Source organism: Sciurus vulgaris (genome assembly GCF_902686455.1).
Source record: "Sciurus vulgaris genome assembly, chromosome: 6".
In the NCBI taxonomy this organism is placed as follows: Eukaryota; Metazoa; Chordata; class Mammalia; order Rodentia; family Sciuridae; genus Sciurus; species Sciurus vulgaris.
Genome location: NC_136466.1, coordinates 70,675,349 through 70,696,801, shown reverse-complemented (window position 1 = coordinate 70,696,801; position 21,453 = coordinate 70,675,349). Strand labels below are relative to the sequence as shown.

Sequence of the window (21,453 nt, the reverse complement as noted above, 5' to 3'; positions counted from 1 at the left end):
TATTCCATCTTCCACTTGGACTACTCTACTGATCTTTCCTCTATTTTGATGGAATATCCACAACACCATGGTCATTTTTCCATTAGCTTCCACATATCAGAGAAAACAATCAAACTTTGACATTTGGGGACAAACTTGGGACTGAATTAGAGAAAATTATTTTCCATGCATTTGTAATTATGTCAAAGTGTATTCTAATGTTATAACTTTAAAAAAATAAGTATAACTTTAAAAAATAAGTAAGAAATACACAGACACACATACAAAGAGGGTATTAAGTCAAAATCCTACCTTTAAAAAACAATATTTCACTGAGTTGTACTCTTATATTTTGTGACTTTTTCTGATGGAAATTTATCAAAATTAAAGTAATTTTTTAAAAATAGAAATTTTCTAATATCCATTAATTTCTTAAATATAATAAATTACAAAGTTTCTTCATGTACTCCAAAAATTAATACTAATATATCAGTTTAGTTTCATCTTACAGGTATTCATACACTTAAAATTAACACCAAATGTTCATTTAGAACTTCTAATAACTTGGAGATGAAATAAAGAGCGCTTTTGTGGCTGAAACGTTGTGTATTGATACACACCAGGTTTAGAATTTGGAATGAAATGTCGAGTAATATATGCAATAGTAAGTGCGGACGCGTGGTGGCGCTGCAGGTTAAGAGTGTGAATAAAGGGATCGGGATTCCCAGGACGCCATTGAGCTGGGAATCAAAACTCTGAAAGCTCCCTAAAAGAAGGAGGCGTTTTAGGTGACCTCCACCACACAGATCTTCAGAGAAGGCATCGTTCTAAGCGCGTGTTACACAAAAACATTAAACTCAAGATTATTTAACCAAATCATCTCAGTGGATTGTATATCGAATTGAAGGAACTGCCATTCTGGACGGATTTGAACAATGGAGACTGCACTAGCAAAACCACTCCAGAAAAGGCAAGTTATTTTTCTTGCTATGCTATTGTTTTTGTGGGAGGCTGACTCTGAGACAATTAGGTATTCCGTGCCAGAAGAAACAGAAAGTGGCTACTCTGTGGCCAACCTGGCAAAAGATCTGGGGCTCAAGGTGGGGGAGCTGGCCACTCGGGGCGCGCGAATCCATCACAAAGGCAGCGAACAGCTCTTGCGGCTCAATGTAAAGACCGGCGATTTGCTTCTACAGGAAAAACTAGACCGGGAGGTGCTGTGTGGGGTGATAGAACCCTGTATATTGCATTTCCAACTGTTACTAGAAAACCCGGTGCAGTTGTTTCAAGTTGATGTGCAACTCACAGATGTAAATGACCATTCTCCAGAGTTTCTAGACAGGGAAATGCTCATCAAAGTCCCAGAGAGCTCCCAGGCAGGGACAGTGTTTGCTTTGAAATCAGCTCAAGACTTGGACATAGGTAGCAACAGTGTTCAGAACTATACAATCAGCCCCAACTCCAATTTTCGTGTTGTTACTCACAATCGCGGAGATGGCAGAAAATACCCAGAGCTGGTGTTGGGCAAAGCTCTGGACAGGGAGGAACAGCCTGAGCTCAGTTTAACCCTCACAGCGCTGGATGGTGGGGTGCCACCCAGGTCTGGTACAGTCACAGTACGCATTGAAGTGGTAGACATCAATGATAACGCACCAGAATTTATACACTCGCTATATGAGGTACACATTCCTGAGAACAGTCCCATAAACTCGTTAGTTCTTATTGTCTCTGCTCGAGATTTAGATGCAGGAACATATGGCAGTGTAGCCTACACTTTCTTTGAAGGTGATGAAGATTCTCAATCATTTCTAATACACGAAAAAACAGGGGAAATTTTTCTGCAAAGGGCACTGGATTTTGAGGTAACCCAACATTATATCATAGAAATTGCAGCCACTGATGGAGGAGGCCTTGTGGGAAAATGCACAGTGGCCATAGAAGTGGTGGATGTGAATGACAATGCTCCTGAACTAATCATGTCAACACTCACAAGCTCTATTCCGGAAAACTCCCCTGAGACTGTAGTTGCCATTTTCAGTGTTTCTGATCCAGACTCTGGGGACAATGGTAGGATGGTTTGCTCCATACAAAATGATCTCCCCTTCCTCTTGAAGCCCACATTTAAGAACTTTTACACCTTGGTGACAGAGGGCCCGCTGGACAGAGAGAGCAGAGCCCAGTACAACATCACCATCACAGTCACTGACTTGGGGACACCAAGGCTGAAAACCGAGCACAGCATAACCGTCCTGGTCTCCGACGTCAACGACAACGCCCCTGCCTTCTCGCAGACGTCCTACACGCTGTCGGTGCGCGAGAACAACAGCCCCGCCCTGCACATAGGCGGCGTCAGCGCCACAGACAGAGACTCAGGCAGCAACGCCCAGCTGACCTACTCGCTGCTGCCGCCCCACGACCCGCACCTGCCCCTCGCCTCGCTGGTCTCCATCAACGCCGACAACGGGCAGCTGTTCGCGCTGAGGGCGCTGGACTTCGAGGCCCTGCAGGCGTTCGAGTTCCGCGTGGGCGCCACAGACCGAGGCTCGCCCGCGCTGAGCAGCCAGGCGCTGGTGCGCGTCGTGGTGCTGGACGACAACGACACCTCGCCCTTCGTGCTCTACCCGCTGCAGAACGCCTCTGCGCCCTGCACCGAGCTGGTGCCCAGGGCGGCAGAGCCGGGCTACCTGGTCACCAAGGTGGTGGCGGTGGACGGAGACTCGGGCCAGAACGCCTGGCTGTCGTTCCAGCTGCTCAAGGCCACGGAGCCCGGGCTGTTTGGCGTGTGGGCGCACAATGGCGAGGTGCGCACCGCCAGGCTGCTGAGCGAGCGCGACGCGGCCAGGCACAGGCTGGTGGTGCTGGTCAAGGACAATGGCGAGCCGCCGCTGTCTGCCAGCGTCACGCTGCACGTGCTGCTGGTGGAAGGCTTCTCGCAGCCCTACCTGCCGCTGCCGGAAGTGGCGCCCGAGCGCGCGCAGGCCGACTCGCTGACAGTCTACTTGGTCATCGCCCTGGCCTCGGTGTCGTCGCTCTTCCTCTTTTCCGTGCTGGTGTTTGTGGCGGTGAGGCTGTGCAGGAGGAGCAGGGCGGCGCCGCTGGGTGTGTGCTCTGTGCCTGAGGGCCACTTTCCTGGCCACCTGGTGGATGTCAGTGGCACTGGGACCCTGTCCCAGAGCTACCAGTATGAGGTGTGTTTGGCTGGGAACTCTGGGTCTGGTGAGTTCAAATTCCTGAAGCCTATATTGCCCAACTTCTTGGTTCAGGACCCTGGGAGGAAAGTTAAGGAAAATTCCAACTGCAGAAGTAGCTTTGTATTCAGTTAATTTTTATATTTTGTTCTTGATAAGTTGGCAAAATTCCTATTGCAATTTCTTTCTTTAGTAATTCTAGTTCTATTAAAATATTCTTTACCAGTAATCCAGACCTATGCATATTTGTGATAGCTCTAAATTTGTTCTTTTTATTGGCATTGTTCTTAGCATTTTTAGTCATAAGGAGTATACATTTTGTCCATAGGTGGTCTTCTCCTAACAGTTTTCTGTAAATTAAGGAAGTAGTTGAAAACAACTTATTTTAATGAACTTAATTTCATCAAGCATTTAAAGTCTAGTATGAAATCTTGAATTTCCATGTATTTGTGGCACCCATCTTTAACACGTAAGTTTATCTTTCAATTCCAGAGTGTTGGCATTGAACTAAATTTATGGTTGGCTATACTACCAGGTTAGCCCACTGAGTAACCACGACGATAAAATCTAGTCTACTTGTTTTTCTCAAATTGCATGTCAATATCACATTTCATTAAAATATTAATACACAAAAGCTGTGGCCCTTTTTCTGTTGTGTGCACCACATATCTAAGACAATGATATTTTATTTCGTTTCTACTTACCTAAAACATTGTAATTCTTCCATAATACTAAGATTTAAGATTTTTAAATAAATCTCATTTAAGATAAACTAAAGGGAGATGATCATATAATTTGCCATCCCCCTTCACCAAATAAAATTGTTAAATCCATGCTTCACATAATCATATTTAAAGAATAATCTCAGAGCCTGAATTATGCCCTGAATCCCTTCAAAGAATTTAGGATGCTTGAGGGTCCTGTTCTTTTGCTTCATAAATAAATGACAAATGGAATTAACTGTGCACATTTCCTTTGGTTTTCCTGAAGATTCTCCTGCCTTTTCAATAATCAGGAAATTTCTTTTATATTTTCACTATTCTGTTTAGTTCTTATTGGCTGATCAAAGAGTTTACACTTTGTAGTTGTGAATAGTCTATCAACAACATAATGATTTCTTCATGATGTTTAATTATGTTCACTTTTTTGTTCTTTGTCATTTGAATTTAATTTTCAATGACATCTAAGTTGCATTTGTAAGAACTAAATATTATTTTTTCCTTGAGTACTTTGAAGAGTAATGAATTTATCTGAATTATAATAGTTCTCAGTTTTGTTCAATAAGTGTAGTAAGTTGGTTGTGTGATTCCTTGCTTGTTAAACATATGTGGATATAAGACAACACTGAACTTCTGGCAGAATAAGAGGAGTTAAAAAGCTAATTTTATAATGTAACATTTATTTTTGAATCTTAAATATCATTTTACTGGGGATTAAGTACTTCTGCTTTTCCTTGAATTACTAATTTTTCTGAGGATATAATAAAAAAGAAAAATACTGACATTTAGGTGAGTTTTGAAACAAAGATTTTAGCCATCATTCAACTGAAAAGTTGAAGTGAGGAAGAAATAAAAGTGAGAATAGAATTAAATACAAACATATATACAAGATCTAAATATGGTGGTTATCTTTAATGATTTATCCTTTTATTATAACCTATTTAAAGGAATACCTTTTGTGTATGACAAGTAATATGTCTGGTTGAAGTTTTCACCAGTATATTTCAAGATCATGAAAATTCGGTTTCACTTTTCATAAGTCTAATTTGTATAACCATACAAAGGAGACTGGACAAATGATCATTTGAAACCCACCTTATTCCTGTGTGCATTCATAAAGTTTGGATCATTCCTTTCGAGCTAGGGGATATAACCATAATGTAGAAAAGATCAACATTTTGAAATTCAGTCACCAGGATTTAGTAGTGAACATGTTCCAAATCATATTCACAACATGCCTACCATATGAAAATACACCAATTTTCATCTGTTACAGAACCAAGATAGAGAATGGAGGCTAGTATCTTCATAATGATGCCCATGCCAATATGCTTTCTCTCAAATGCTTCTATTGCAGATACATCTTTTATAATTCCTTTTCTGTTGTTTTTGATGAGTTTAACATGTGCTATTTGGGGTGCAGAAATTGTACTGAAGTCAATACACTTTGAGATTCCCTCTTCTTTCATGATATAAAATTACAAAATTTATTTTTAAAGTGTGAGGTTAAAACATGCATGTATTTACTGGGATTCTGCTTCCAGGTTAGATGCAGTATCTGGAAGCATAAAACAACATTAAAACTGGCCATAAGTCAAAAATCATCTCTTTATAGCAACAGAAACCAGATGATATAATAAGACCTGAATGGACTCAGATTTTTGAGTAGGAATATTCCTGGGGATGAGAACTAAATCCTATAACTTTCCCCCAAACAAATTTGGGGGAAATGTGTAAATCTGAAAATGAACAACAGTCTTTTATTAGGAACAGAATAACTTCAGTAGCCTTTGGAAGACTGGAGGATTCAAGCTCAGGACCAGTTTCCCCCTCAAAGGACTTGGAAAATTCAGAGCAGCTCAGGGAATACTAAAAACTTAAGTGGAAAATTCTTGAAAAGCAGAGTAAAGTGTTTCTTGTTATACAAAGATTAGAGTTTGGGATTTCCATAGGAAGGGACTATAGAGGATATGCTAAATTCTCAAGTGACAATTCTGTAGGGCTAGATGTTTATCAGGACTTCAAAGAATCTTGATTGAGCCCAGTGCCTGTTTTATGACAATTTTAGATAGGGCTCTGTGAAGCTACCAGAAGAAAAAGTGAGCTCTTCCTGGAGGAAGAATAACATCAACTTGATCCTAAATAGTTTTTTTTACATAAATATCCAAAATTCAGCAAAAAATCAGTAGGTCCATATGCATGAATATGTGCATATAGGTACACACAATCATACAACTGGATGGTACAGATAAAACAACAAAAACGTAACTTCCCAAAATACATAGATGATCCAGATATTAGAATTAATTGACACATTAAACTAAGTAAAGCTAATGTGCTAAAAAATGAACAATAGAGAAAATAGATATAAAGAGAATTTCACCCAACAATTGAAAAATTCAAATGGAAAATAATTCTACAACTGAAAGATATAATGTCTGATATAAAACTAAATGGTTTATTGTCATTGAAATTAAGGAATACAGTATCAGTGCATGTAGTCAGGTCAATATGAAATGTAGAAGTACAAATAGAAAAATAATGAAAAATATAGAAAAGAACTTTAGTGACATGTGGGATATAATGAAAAACTCAAACAGAAGTATGATTTTCCTAGGATAAGGAGAGCACAATAGTCGATAATAAGCAATATTTAAACAGATAATGATAAGATTGATGAAATTGGTTCCACTTCAAGATACTCAGTGAAACCTAATTGGGATAAATGAAAAACAAAGCATAACTAGGCATATTGTAGGAAATTTGCTCAAAACAAAGCAATAAAAATTAAATCAACCACATACAAATGATCTATTACTTTTAAGGAATAATAAGTAAAATGGAGATCTTTTAACATAAATCAATGAAACTACAGGCAAAGAATAAATTTCTTAAGGTCCTTGAAGAAAATTATTACCAAACTAGAATTCTATTACCAGAAAACATGACCATCAAACAGGATATTCTAATACATTTTTTTAAAAAACAATCAAAACCTGAAGAGAATTAATCAGTCACATTTGCATTAAAAGAAATGCTTTTAGTGGACATCATGGGGCAAAAGAAGAGACTTAAAGGGATCACAGAATTGCAGAAAGAAATAAAATAGATGGGAAGGGTAAATATGAGGATTGATTTAATGTTTATTGTACTAGTTAGTCGTGATAGTTTCTTAAAGGATTTAAAATATATCAGACATTTGAATTCATAATAACAAAAACATCAAGTTACAAGTATAGAGTTAAAGATTTCTAAGATGCCAAGCTTTATCTCATGAATGTAGAAAAATTTTTGGTAGATTCTTGTATATAAAAGTTGTGCCCTGTAATAAAGAATAACCAAAAATAAGTGAAGGTAAATAAAAAATGACTAGTGCTTCAATAATCCAAAAGAAGAATAAAACCTTAGAGGTAAATGGAAAAATAATTAGATTTATATGTAGATTGAAAAATATTAGATATTAGATAATAATTGAATTAAGTAATTCAATTAAATAATTAAAATATTCAGACTACACTTAAGAAAAACTCAAATATATGCTATCAACTAAATGTGTGAGGGACAGAGAAAACAATGAGTGAAAGTAAAAAATGGGTTGATGTGTTTAGTACACTAGTCAAAATAAATTTAGTGTTGCTATATTCACATAAGACAAAGGAGGCTTTAAGGATAGATTTGTTGCTAATGATAAAGACAGTTGTTTCAAAATAACAAAAAGGCAAAGAAATATACCAGAAAAAAGTGAGGTTAGTGACTGAATGTTTCTCTATGGGCTAACTACAAAATACAAAAAGATAAGGTGGCAGAATACAAATACAACGTAGACAAACCACAACCATATCAGGAGACTTCATATAACTGTCCATTCCTAACAGAATAAGAAAACAAAACAAAACACACACACACACACACACACACACACACACACATGAAATTTTAAGTGCTGAACAACAAAATGTCATATTCAAATACAATGACACACATAACAGACTAAAACACACGTTCTTCTTACATACATATAAAATATAAAAATTGTCTATATTCCAGATCATAAAACAAGTCTCATTTTTAATAAAAGGAATTGAAATCGCTCAACATGCTTTTTGACTGTAACAGAATAAGGTAGAAATTAAAATATGACAAGAAATCCCCAAATACTTCCAAATTAAATAACACAACCCACAACTCAAAAAAGAAATCACAACAGAAATTTCCAAAGAATTTGAACTGGGTAAAAAATTATCAAGAACTGACATATCAAAACACAACTTGGAAATGGAAAGCTAAATACACATATTAGAAAAGAAAATCTAAAAATCAATAATGGAAGCTTTGATCTCAAGAATCTAGAAAAGAACAGCAATTCATATGTGAATAATGAAGGTAGTTGCACATACAAAATACAAAAGACAAAGTTACAACAAAGCTAATTGGTAAACCAGAAAGTGGGTTCTTCACAATTATTAGCAAAATTAAAACTTTCAGATTAATCAAGTAAACCAAGGAAAATACCAATTACCATTATTAGGAGTAAAAACACGAAAAATCACTATCAATCCTACAGACATTTTAATAAAAAGTAGATTTTGTGAACAATTTCCTGCCCACATAGTGTATCTCTGTACCCTAGGATCATTTTTTTTCCTGTGACTATAAATCTGTTCTTTAAAATAGTCTATTGTTTTTGGGCTAGGTGCAGTGGTGCACACCTGTAATCCCAGTGGCTGGGGAGGCTGAGGCAGGAGGATCAAGTGTTCAAATCCAGCCTCAGCAAAAGTGAGGCACTAAGCAACTCAGTGGAACTCTGTCTCTAAATAAAATGCAAAATAGGGTTAGGGATGTGCTGCGACCAGCACAGCCAAACTCTCGGTTCCAGTGAGGGGCAAAGTGTGATTGGAAACTCAAGATTCACAAACACAGATTTTGATGATTAAGCTGGGATCAGGTGGAGATCTGCCCTCTGATGGAGATGCATATCTAAAGAGTTACACCAGCAATCTTTATTTATATATGTCTCATCATCAGGTTAAAGACTATGCAACCATTATTCTTTGTATTTAAGAAAGTTACAGAAACTAGGATATCTATGTAGCTTTTCCACAGTTGCAAAGTTCAATGTTGGAACTTTATGTAGCTCTTGAGAAATTCCATTGTTAAAAGTTACTGTCAGGGGGCAGGAACAGGAGAAGCAGAGATGGTAAAACATTGTAGTTGGCTAGCATAAGAATTCCTTTATCCCCAGCAGCTATGTGCCTAAGACCAAGGTCAGAGCTGATAGGACTCTTGCACAGCTTCCTCATGCAGGGCATTGACACAGCAGCTAAGCATCCTGTGCCCTTGCACAGAAATGTTCCCAGACACCAGGCATGCCACAGCCATGAGGTCATCAAAGACCCCCCCCCCACTCTCAGTCACTGTTTTCCCATCCTCTGTCACTGCTCTCCACAGGGATGTGGCTCAGCAGTCAAGTGCCCTGAGTTCAATCCCCAGTACACCAAAAAAAATTCTATTGTTTTAAAAATGGAAGCCTTACTTTCAAATAATAAAACCCATGACAAAGATATATTGACTAAGGCAATGTGGTATTGCAGGGTAAACAAATAGAAAAGTTGAATACTTGAGCAACCTGAAATCACCTGATTTAATAATGAGGTTTCTGAAATAATTGGAAATGGATTATCTTTGCCATAGTTGGTAAAAAGGCATATGGATATCTTTTGACTCTAACTAGATTCTTACTGAAAAAAAAATAAATTTAGTTTGATTATAGCTTCCAATGGGAAAAGGTATAGTAATTAATATTTCAAAATCTATCATATAAGACTTTTGTGTACACAAAGATTTACATAGAACACTAAAATGCTAACCAAAAGTGAAAAGTATTTGTAAATCCAAACAAAGTTAAAGAAGTTTTCTTGATTCAATATGCCATAATAGAAATTAAACTATAAAACAAAATATAGAGTGGGAGAAGATATGTGTAATATATAAAAAGGACCTATACCCATAATAAAAAAAGTACTTCTACAGACCAAAAAAGCAAACATAGTAATGCCCCAATAATAAAAATGACAAAAGACTTGAATAAGTACTTCACAAAAATTTGTCCTAATGGTAAATAAACATGTGAAAATGTAAAACTTTTTGTTAATCACCAGGATATTCAAATCAGAATTACAAAACGATATTACCAGACACTCAATAGAATATGTAGAACTGAAATTACAACATTAAATGTTGACAAGGATATGGAAAACTGGAACCCTCAAACTTTATTGGTACTGGAAAAACTACTTTTGGAAAATGTTTCACAGTATTTCCTAAAACTGAATATATGTGTACATCTTAATGTACAGCAATACAACTAATATGAATATATTCAGAATATATACATAGACATGGTCACCAAAAGACAAGTACAAGAATGTTCATAACAATACTACTAAAAAGAAGGCCTCAAAACTAGAAAAACACTAATGTTCTTGAGCTGGAGAATACATAAAGAAACCATGATATATTCATACATAAAACTATTATAAAGCAATGAGAATAAAACAAATCAGAAGGATGCACCACTTATTAATTTTATAAACAGTGAATGAAAAAAGACAGACATAAGAAAGTAATGCTCTATAACTCCAATTTATGAAAGTACAAAAAAAGCCAAAATATGACTAAGACAATAGAATTCAGGATAGTGCTTATGTTTGGGGGGCAAGTTAGTAATCAGACAATGGCAGGAGACGACTTCCTGAGTTTGGGCAGCATTCTATTTTTAATCTACATTCTATTTATAGGAGTGGATCCACTTCCTTTAAATTCAAAGTGGTACACTTACATTTGTGCCTTTTTGTAGATATTTTAGGCCCCAACATTAAAATAATTTTTGGAAAATTTCAGAATTTGTAGGTGTCCATTACCAATTATCTTTTTAAATATAATCAGGTTATGAACCAACAAAGTTTCTTCTTGTACTTAGAAGGTACTTTTGGAGATTAACATCATTTTTGTTGTTTGTTCCTTGTTTGGTTGGTTGTAGTACCAGATATTGAACTGAGGGGCACTTAACCATTGAGCAATAACCAGCCCATTTTATTTTTTATTTTGGGAAAGCATCCCCCTAAATTCATAAGGATGGCTTTGAATATGCAATGCTCCTGCTTCAGCTTCCCTCGCTCCTGGAATTGGAGTCGTGCGTTAAACAAGTATTCTTGCACGGAAAATTCACCCAGCAAATATTTGTTTAAAACTTTTAATAACTTGAACGTATAATTAAGCGTGATTTTGTGATTAAACGGGTTTTGAGCACAGCAGGTTTACAATTTGGAATGAAATGAGAATACATGCAATAGTAAATGAGGACGCCTGGTGGCGCTGCAGGCTAAGAGTGTGAATAATGGGCCCTGCGGATGTCCTGGACGCCATTGAGATGGGAATCAGAACTCTGAAAGCTCCCCCAAAGAAGGAAGCACATCAGGTGAGCTCCAGAAAACAGATCCTCAGAGATAGCATTGTCTAAGTATAAGTCACAGAGAAGTATTTACTCAAGATTATTTAACCAAATCATCTCAGTGGATTGTACATCGAATTGAAGGAACTGCCATTCTGGACGGATTTGAACAATGGAGACTGCACTAGCAAAACCACTCCAGAAAAGGCAAGTTATTTTTCTTGCTATGCTATTGTTTTTGTGGGAGGCTGACTCTGAGACAATTAGGTATTCCGTGCCAGAAGAAACAGAAAGTGGCTACTCTGTGGCCAACCTGGCAAAAGATCTGGGGCTCAAGGTGGGGGAGCTGGCCACTCGGGGCGCGCGAATCCATCACAAAGGCAGCAAACAGCTCTTGCAGCTCAATGTAAAGACCGGCGATTTGCTTCTACAGGAAAAACTAGACCGGGAGGTGCTGTGTGGGACGGTAGAACCCTGTATATTGCATTTTCAATTGTTACTAGAAAACCCGGTGCAGTTGTTTCAAGTTGATGTGCAACTCACAGATGTAAATGACCACTCTCCAGAATTTCTGGACAGGGACATGCTCCTTAGAATCCCAGAGAGTGCCCAGACAGGGACAGTGTTTCCTTTGAAATCAGCTCAGGACTTGGACATAGGTAGCAACAGTGTTCAGAACTACACAATCAGCCCCAACTCCAATTTTCGTGTTGTTACTCACAATCGCGGAGATGGCAGTAAATACCCAGAGCTGGTGTTGGGCAAAGCTCTGGACAGGGAGGAACAGCCTGAGCTCAGTTTAACCCTCACAGCGCTGGATGGTGGGGTGCCACCCAGGTCTGGTACAGTCACAGTACGCATTGAAGTGGTAGACATCAATGATAATGCCCCCAAATTTTTACAGTCACTGTATGAAGTACAGGTTCCCGAGAACACTCCCATAAACTCGTTAGTTCTTATTGTCTCTGCTCGAGATTTAGATGCAGGAACGCATGGGAGTGTAGCCTACACACTATTCCAAGGCGGTGAAGTTTCTCAACCATTTGTAATAGACGAAATAACAGGAGAAATTCATCTGCAAAGGGCATTGGATTTTGAGGCAACTCAACATTATAACGTGGAAATTGTAGCCACAGACAGTGGGGGCTTTTCAGGAAAATGCACTGTGGCCATAGAAGTGGTGGATGTGAATGACAATGCTCCTGAACTAAGCATGTCAAAGATCAGCAGCTCTGTCCCAGAAAACTCCCCTGAGACTGTAGTTGCCATTTTCAGTGTTTCTGATCCAGATTCTGGGGATAATGGTAGGATGGTCTGCTCCATACAAAATGATCTCCCCTTCCTCTTGAAGCCCACATTTAAGAACTTTTACACCTTGGTAACAGAGGGCCCGCTAGACAGAGAGAGCAGAGCCCAGTACAACATCACCATCACAGTCACCGACTTGGGGACACCCAGGCTGGAAACGGAGCACAGCATAACCGTCCTGGTCTCCGACGTCAACGACAACGCCCCTGCCTTCTCGCAGACGTCCTACACGCTGTCGGTGCGCGAGAACAACAGCCCCGCCCTGCACATAGGCGGCGTCAGCGCCACAGACAGAGACTCAGGCAGCAACGCCCAGCTGACCTACTCGCTGCTGCCGCCCCACGACCCGCACCTGCCCCTCGCCTCGCTGGTCTCCATCAACGCCGACAACGGCCAGCTGTTCGCGCTGAGGGCGCTGGACTTCGAGGCCCTGCAGGCGTTCGAGTTCCGCGTGGGCGCCACAGACCGAGGCTCGCCCGCGCTGAGCAGCCAGGTGCTGGTGCGCGTCGTGGTGCTGGACGACAACGACAACTCGCCCTTCGTGCTCCACCCGCTGCAGAACGCCTCTGCGCCCTGCACCGAGCTGGTGCCCAGGGCGGCAGAGCCGGGCTACCTGGTCACCAAGGTGGTGGCGGTGGACGGAGACTCGGGCCAGAACGCCTGGCTGTCGTTCCAGCTGCTCAAGGCCACGGAGCCCGGGCTGTTTGGCGTGTGGGCGCACAATGGCGAGGTGCGCACCGCCAGGCTGCTGAGCGAGCGCGACGCGGCCAGGCACAGGCTGGTGGTGCTGGTCAAGGACAATGGCGAGCCGCCGCTGTCTGCCAGCGTCACGCTGCACGTGCTGCTGGTGGATGGCTTCTCGCAGCCCTACCTGCCGCTGCCGGAAGTGGCGCCCGAGCGCGCGCAGGCCGACTCGCTGACAGTCTACTTGGTCATCGCCCTGGCCTCGGTGTCGTCGCTCTTCCTCTTTTCCGTGCTGGTGTTTGTGGCGGTGAGGCTGTGCAGGAGGAGCAGGGCGGCGCCGCTGGGTGTGTGCTCTGTGCCTGAGGGCCACTTTCCTGGCCACCTGGTGGATGTGAGTGGCACTGGGACCCTGTCCCAGAGCTACCAGTATGAGGTTTGTTTGCCTGGAGACTCTGGGACTAGCGACTTCAAGTTCCTGAAGCCCACATTTCCCAAATTACTTCCCCAGAGTGCTAGGGAAGAAATTCATTAAAATGCTATCTTCAGCAATAGTTTTGGATTCTATTAATCTTATTATATTGCAATGCTTTTTTTTTTTTTTTACCATTTATCTCTAATTTTTTCTGGATTATGAGTTACCATGTGTCATGGGGAAAGTCTCCCTTCAGGTATACCTTTGATTTCCCTTCTGTAGTAGATTTTTTAGCTGAAATTTATATTGTCCAATTTTGGAAAAATCAATCTTTCTTTATTCCATTTATGTACTGTCATTACAAATTCATGCTAAGGGTTTTTTCCTGATATTTTTAGTCTTCTTTTTGATATTTGCTATGCTATGCTATACTGGCTTAATAAATTCCACTTGTAACTTTTCCATATGTCCTACTCATTCTGTGTCATATCACTCCAAGGATTTTAGTTGTTAAATTGGAAAAAAGATTACCTCATTTTATTCATTTTGTTTTCAAACGAATACATAAGATAACAAGTCCCATATGTCGAAAGCATGATAAAATGCAACAATACCTTTTGTTTTCCAACCCTAAGCCTCCTTCGCAAACATTTTTTGAAAAAACTTAATTTATGTATAGCATACAGAAAGAAAAGTGAAAGTAATGTTCAGCTGGATGTATTTTCACATAGCCAATATAATTGGCACTAGCAACTTGAGAAAATGGATCATTTGTATTGCACTCAGCTCAAATTACTTCTTCAAATCACTGCTAATTTATAAATGATATACTTACTTCCCACAGCATAATTCATTTTTTCCTTTTTTGAACTTATATATATGTAGTATGAACTGATTTGTGTCTAGTTGCTTTTGCTCAATATATGAAATTTATTCATAATTGTTTTAATTTTTCATTCTCATTGCTGTATTTTGCTTCACTGTATTAGTCTACAAACATTTAATAAATATCCTGTAGACACATATGAGTTGGTGCATGGATTCACTGTTATGAATAACCCTGCTCTGAACATTCTTGCAGTCTTTCCACAAGTATATGCAGTTCAGTTTAGGGATAGAATTGATGCTTATTTAGTAAGTACATGTCCTCGGTTAGTAGATATTTCAAAATAGTTTCCCAAATTGGTTGTGCCATTAGCATTATTGAAAATGTCTACATGTATCCATTCCTTTGTATTTTTGCCAACACCTGGTATTGTCTGTTTTTTAAATTTTATCCCATTAGAAAGCATTTTTAAACCTTTTCAAAAACACCTCTTACCTTTACCTCCTTAGTATTAGTTAATATGTTTATAACTGTTATGGGTTGAATTGAGCTTCCATCCCCACCAGTTTCATATGAAATCTGAATTCCTACTACTTCAGAATGTGACCATGTTTAGAGACAGGGCCTATGAAGAGGGAAGTACATTAATATTGTTCATGCCCTAAACAGATAAAACTGGTGTCTTTCTAAAAGGAAATTAGGACATAGAGGAAAAACATACCAGACATATGCATGCACAGAGACGATCATGTCAAGTTGCCAGAATAAGATCATGAGATCATCATCTACAGGCAAGAAGAGGGGCTTCAGAATTTAAAAAATTATTTATCTAAGACTTATATCCTCCAGAACTGTAAGAAAATAACTATCTGTGGTTTAAGTGACCCATTCTGTGGTGTTTGTTATGGCAATCCTACAAACTATTTTAGTAATTTTTCAGACATTTTTTCTTTAGACAATTTACTTTTATAACTTCTGGGTACTACACTTAAAAATAACTTTAATTATTTGTTCTTCATGTAGATCTATATTACTATTTTGTGTATTTCTCCTGTCAAATTGAAACCTCCATTTACTATCTATTAACAATAGCTTCACTGATTTTTTTTTTTTTTGGATGAAATGAAGACATTCTTATTCTTTTTTCTGTATTTTTCTTCCTTATGTATTCCAACCTCCCTCAGAGAACTGCTATCTTTAACCACATCTTGTCTACATATATGTTTTGGAAGCTGAAAATACATATTGAATTTTACTTTTAATGACAATATAAATTATTAATTCCCTACAACCAAATATTATCAGGAACGCAGTTTATCAAAACAAATTGGGAATATTGACTTATTGTAGTGATGGAAACTGTAGAAATAAGAAATAGGGAACTTATAAAGGAGTTCTAGGATTTGGGTTTGTGGTTGGAAATTTGGGGGATGGTTTGAGAAAGTATGGGTTAGCTCTGGATTGGATGCTTTAAGAAAGCGGAAGTGAATCTATGATTAAGTATCTTAGTGAATTTCATTGAGGAAGTGAGGAGAACAAATGTGAAATGAAAGTATAATTGGTGAAGAAGCAGCTTTCACTCATCTGCAAGGCAGTGGAGGTCTTTGGTCATTGTTTTGGTTTGAACAATATTCTGGTCTCTGCTCAACCATGAAGTCATTTTATCTTGATCTTGCTCAATCAGAATCACAAAGGTCTTTTCTGATGTTGATGTTGGGTGAGATTGCTCATGTCAGTGGGAGATCTTGACCTATCTGTGAGTGTCAGGACTGTTCCTGGTTATTAGTGGCTGATTCTTTCTCAAATATTGTTTATTATACATTTATAGTACTCAGAATGACTATAATACCTTCTCCTTGGATCTACAGTTGTGCTTCCTGTGTCATTGAAAATAGAATGTTCCTAAAATCAAGACCAAATGAATTCACCTTTTAAATTCCATCAGTTGCTTTTACCTTATCTTCCCATTTTTTTCAAAATCTCAATTATGAATTCAGCTTCCCATATTTCCTACCTGGAGTCCACTACATTTTTGCTTCTCCTAGAATTAAATGGTCTCTGTATCTGTCCAAAACTGCCCTCTGGTCTTCATTCTCTCCTAGTTGATTTCATGATGTGATGGGACCCTCATCCACTTCTTTCCTTTTTCATTCCCTCTCTTTGCTATAGTACATCCGAAAAGAGTATGTACAGAACAAACTTACTGTGTTTTACATGTCTGAAAATGTATTTAGTTTTCCCTCATACTTGACTGATGATTCAGTGAGATAGAGAATACTTGCTCTGAAATGTAAAATCATTTATTTATCATTAATCCACAATTTTTAAGAAAACTTACTTAATCTGAATCCTGGTTTTATTCTCTTCTCTCTCACACATATTATATAAAATATATAAATTATATGTATATGTAACATAATACATGTAATTTCTGTCTCCTTCTTCCCTCTGGAATTTTAGAAGTTATCTATTAGGGCAATTTGAATTTCATAATAATTTTATGATTTTTTCATTCAATTTCTGGACGCTTGATGTAATTTTGTATCCCAACAATTCATTTATCCTCATCTCTGAGATATTTCCCTCTACTATTATTCCCTTACCAATTTTGTCCTAACTTTATCTTGTTATTTCTGAGATTTGAGCTTATCAGATATAGAACATTTATAATCAATTCTCTATTATATTAGTGTTTTATTTTGTTATGTTTTTTACTTTATATCCTCATTATATTCTCTTTTTGTAAATTTTAATTAAAAATCATAAGTTTACATAGGGCAATGTTGTTTGATTCATTGTTATTTTTTCCCTTCCCCCTCCCCTCCCACCCCTCTGTTCCCTCTATACATTCCTTTCTTCCTCCATTCTTACCACCCTCCTTATCCCTAACCCTAAACCTAACCCTAACCTTAACACTAACCCCTCCAACCCCCCCATATGTCCTCATCCACTTATCAGCAAGATCATTCGTCCTTTAGATTTTTGAGATTGGCTTATCTCACTTAGCATGATACCCTCCAATTTCATCCATTTGCCTGCAAATGCCATAATTTTGTCATTCCTCATGGCGGAGTAATATTCCATTGTATATATATGCCACAGCTTCTTTATCCATTCATCAACTGAAGGGCATCTGGGTTGGTTAAACACTCTGGCTATAGTGAATTGAGCAGCTATGAACACTGATGTGGCTGTATCTCTGTAGTATGCTGATTTTAAGTCCTTTGGGTATAGGCCAAGGAGTGGGATAGCTGGGTCAAATGGTGGTTCCATTCCAAGCTTTCTGAGGAATCTCCATACTGCTTTCCAGAGTGGCTGCACTAATTTGCAACCCCACCTGCAATGTATGAGTGTACCTCTTTCCCCACATCCTCGCCAACACCTATTGTTGCTTATGTTCTTGATAATCGCCATTCTAATTGGGGTGAGATGAAATCTTAGGGTAGTTTTGATTTGCATTTCTCTTATTACTAGAGATGGTGAACATTTTTTCATATATCTGTTGATTGCTTGTACATCTTCTTCTGTGAAGTGTCTGTTCATTTCCTTAGCCCATTTGTTGATTGGATTATTTGTATTCTTGGTGTAGAGTTTTTTGAGTTCTTTATAGATGCGGGATATTAGCGCTCTATCTGAAGTATGAGTGGCAAAGATATTCTCCCACTCTGTAGGCTCTCTCTTCACATTACTGATTAAGAGAAAGCTTTTTAGTTTGAATCTATCCCAGTTGTTGATTCTTGCTTTTATTTCTTGGGCTATGGGAGTCCTGTTAAGGAAGTCTGATCCTAAGCCAACAAGTTGAAGGTTTGGACCTACTTTTTCTTCTATAAGATGCAGGGTCTCTGCTCTGATTCCGAGATCCTTGATCCATTGTGAGTTGATTTTTGTGCAGGGTGAGAGATAGGGGTTTAATTTCATTCTGTTGCATATGGTTTTCCAGTTTTCCCAGCACCATTTGTTGAAGAGGCTATCTTTTCTCCATTGCATATTTTTGGCCCCTTTGTCTCGTATGAGAAAATTGTATTTATTTGGGTTTGTGTCCATGTCCTCTATTCTGTACCATTGATCTACCTGTCTATTTTGGTACCAATACCATGCCGTTTTTGTTACTATTGCTTTGTAATAGAGGTGAAGATCTGGTATTGCGATACCACCTGCTTCGCTCTTTCTACTGAGGATTGCTTTAGCTATTCTGGGTTTCTTATTCTTCCAGATGAATTTCATAATTGCTTGCTCTATTTCTGTAAGGTACATCATTGGGATTTTAATTGGAATTGCATTGAATCTATATAGCACTTTTGGTAGTATGGCCATTTTGACAATATTAATTCTTCCTATCCATGAACATGGGAGATCTTTCCATCTTCTAAGGTTTTCTTTAATTTCTTTCTTTAGTGTTCTGTAGTTCTCATTGTAGAGGTCTTTCACCTCTTTTGTGAGATTGATTCCCAAGTATTTTATTTTTGTTTGATGCTATTGTGAATGGGGTAGTTTTCCTAATTTCTCTTTCTGAAGATTCATCACTTACGTATAGAAATGCATTGGATTTATGAGCATTGATCTTGTAACCTGCTACTTTACTGAATTCACTTATGAGTTCTAAGAGTTTTCTGGTGGAACTTCCAGGTTCCTCTAAATATATAATCATGTCATCTGAGAACAGGGACAGTTTGAGTTCTTTTTTTCCAATTCGTATCCCTTTAATTTCTTTGGTTTGTCTAATTGCTCTGGCTAGAGTCTCAAGAACAATGTTGAATAGAAGTGGTGAAAGAGGGCATCCCTGCCTTGTTCCAGTTTTTAGGGGGAATGCTTTCAGTTTTTCACCATTTAGAATGCTATTGGCCATGGACTTAGCCTAGATGGCCTTCACAATGTTAAGGAATGATCCCACTACCCCAATTTTTTCTAGTGTTCTGAGCATGAAGGGATGCTGTATTTTATCGAATGCTTTTTCTGCATCTATTGAAATAATCATGTGATTCTTAACTTTTAGTCTGTTGATATGGTGAATGACATTTATTGATTTCTGGATGTTGAACCTACCTTGCATCCCTGGGATAAAACCCACTTGATCGTGGTGCACTATCTTTTTAATATATTTTTGTATGCGATTTGCTAAAATTTTGTTGAGAATTTTTGCGTCGATGTTCATTAAGGATATTGGTCTGAAATTTTCTTTCCTCGATGTATCTCTGTCTGGTTTAGGTATCAGGGTGATATTGGCTTCATAGAATGAGTTTGGGAGGGTTCCCTCCTCTTCTATTTTATGGAATACTTTGAGAAGTATTGGAATGAGCTCTTCTTTAAAGGTTTTGTAGAACTCGGCTGAGAACCCATCTGGTCCCGGACTTTTCTTTGTTGGTAGGCTTTTGATGACCTCTTCCATTTCATTGCTTGAAATTGATATATTTAAGTTGTGTATGTCTTCCTCGTTCAGTTTAGGTAATTCACATGTCTCTAGAAACTTGTTGATGTCTTCGAGGTTTTCTCTTTTGTTGGAGTATAGATTTTCAAAATAGCTTCTAATTATGTTTTGTATTTCACTCGTGTCTGTTGTAATATTTCCTTGTTCATTCCAAATTTTAGCAATTTGAGTTTTCTCCCTCTTTCTCTTTGTTAGCGTGGCTAAGGGTTTATCAATTTTCTTTATTTTTTCAAAGAACCAAGTATTTATTTTTTAAATTTTTCCGATTGTTTCTTTTGTTTCAATTTTGTTGATTTTGGCTCTGATTTTAACTATTCCCTGTCTTCTACTACTTTTGGTGTTGGTCTGCTCTTCTTTTTCTAGGGCTTTGAGCTGTAGTGTTAAGTCGTTTATTTGTTGATTTCTACTTCTTTTGTTGAATGCGCCCCATGAAATAAATCTTCCTCTCAGTACTGCTTTCATAGTGTCCCAGAGATTTTGATATGATGTGTCTTTGTTCTCATTTACTTCTAAGAATTTTTTAATTTCCCTCCTGATGTCTTCTGTTATCCATTCATTGTATAATAGTGTATCATTTAATCTCCAAGTATTGGAGAAATTTCTGTTTTTTATTCTGTCATTTATTTCTAATTTCAGTCCATTATGATCTGATAGAGTACAAGGTAGTATCTCTATCTTCTTGTATTTGCTAACAGTAGCTTTGTGGCATAAAACATGGTCTATTTTAGAGAAGGATCCATGTGCTGCTGAGAAGAAATTGTATTCGTTCTTTGTTGGATGGTATATTGTATATAAGTTGGTTAAGTCTAAATTGTTGATTGTGTTATTGAGATCTATGGTTTCTTTATTCAATTTTTGTTTGGACGATCTATCCAGCATTGAGAGAGGTGTGTTAAAATCACCTAGTATTATTGTGTTGTGGTCTATTTGATTTCTGGAATTGAGAAGGATTTGTTTGACGTACATTGATGAGCCAATGTTTGGGGCATAGATGTTTATGATTGTTATGTCTTGCTGAATTATGCTTCCCTTAAGCAGTATGTAATGTCCTTCTTTATCCCTTCTGACTAGTTTTGGCTTGACGTCCACATTATCTGAAATGAGGATGGATACTCCAGCTTTTTTGCTGTGTCCATGTGCATGGTATGTTTTTTCCCATCCTTTCACCTTTAGTGTATGGGTATCTCTTTCTATGAGATGGGTCTCTTGCAGGCAGCATATTGTTGGATTTTTCTTTTTAATCCAATCTGCCAGTCTATGTCTTTTGATTGATGAGTTCAGGCCATTAACATTCACAGTTATTATTGTGATATGATTTATATTCCTAGTCATTGGACTCATTTTTGTTTTTTGACATGATTTGGTTTCTCCTTTATTGGGCTATTCCTTTAGGCTAGTTCCTCCCGTTGCTGATTTACATCATTGTTTTTCATCTCTTCCTCATGGAATATTTTGCTGAGAA

General features: G+C 38.1%; 3 protein-coding genes across 3 annotated transcripts in view; all 3 read left to right on the top strand.

Annotated features, from left to right (window-relative positions):
• The window catches only part of LOC306664319 (uncharacterized protein), a 116,612-nt gene extending 109,656 nt beyond the window's left edge, over nucleotides 1-6,956 (top strand). Inside the window, 1 exon segment of the mRNA XM_079145152.1 lies at nucleotides 3,935-6,956. The gene's annotated coding sequence lies outside the window, so the exon portion shown is untranslated.
• Nucleotides 708-3,951, top strand: LOC306663807 (protocadherin beta-5-like). The gene has a single exon (XM_079144383.1). It carries the CDS (start codon nucleotides 915-917, stop codon nucleotides 3,300-3,302), a length of 2,388 nt encoding a protein of 795 aa, XP_079000509.1. The 5' UTR covers nucleotides 708-914; the 3' UTR covers nucleotides 3,303-3,951.
• A 499-nt stretch (nucleotides 6,957-7,455) lies between the features above and the next one.
• LOC306663811 (protocadherin beta-5) lies at nucleotides 7,456-16,788 on the top strand. The gene has a single exon (XM_079144386.1). The coding sequence runs from the start codon at nucleotides 11,509-11,511 to the stop codon at nucleotides 13,858-13,860; it is 2,352 nt and encodes a 783-aa protein (XP_079000512.1). The 5' UTR covers nucleotides 7,456-11,508; the 3' UTR covers nucleotides 13,861-16,788.
• The last annotated feature ends 4,665 nt before the right edge of the window (nucleotides 16,789-21,453 follow it).

Bases quoted from the DNA above. Each gene is read 5' to 3' on its own strand.
- LOC306663807 (XM_079144383.1), top strand. From the start codon at position 915: ATGGAGACTGCACTAGCAAAACCACTCCAGAAAAGGCAAGTTATTTTT.
- LOC306663811 (XM_079144386.1), top strand. From the start codon at position 11,509: ATGGAGACTGCACTAGCAAAACCACTCCAGAAAAGGCAAGTTATTTTT.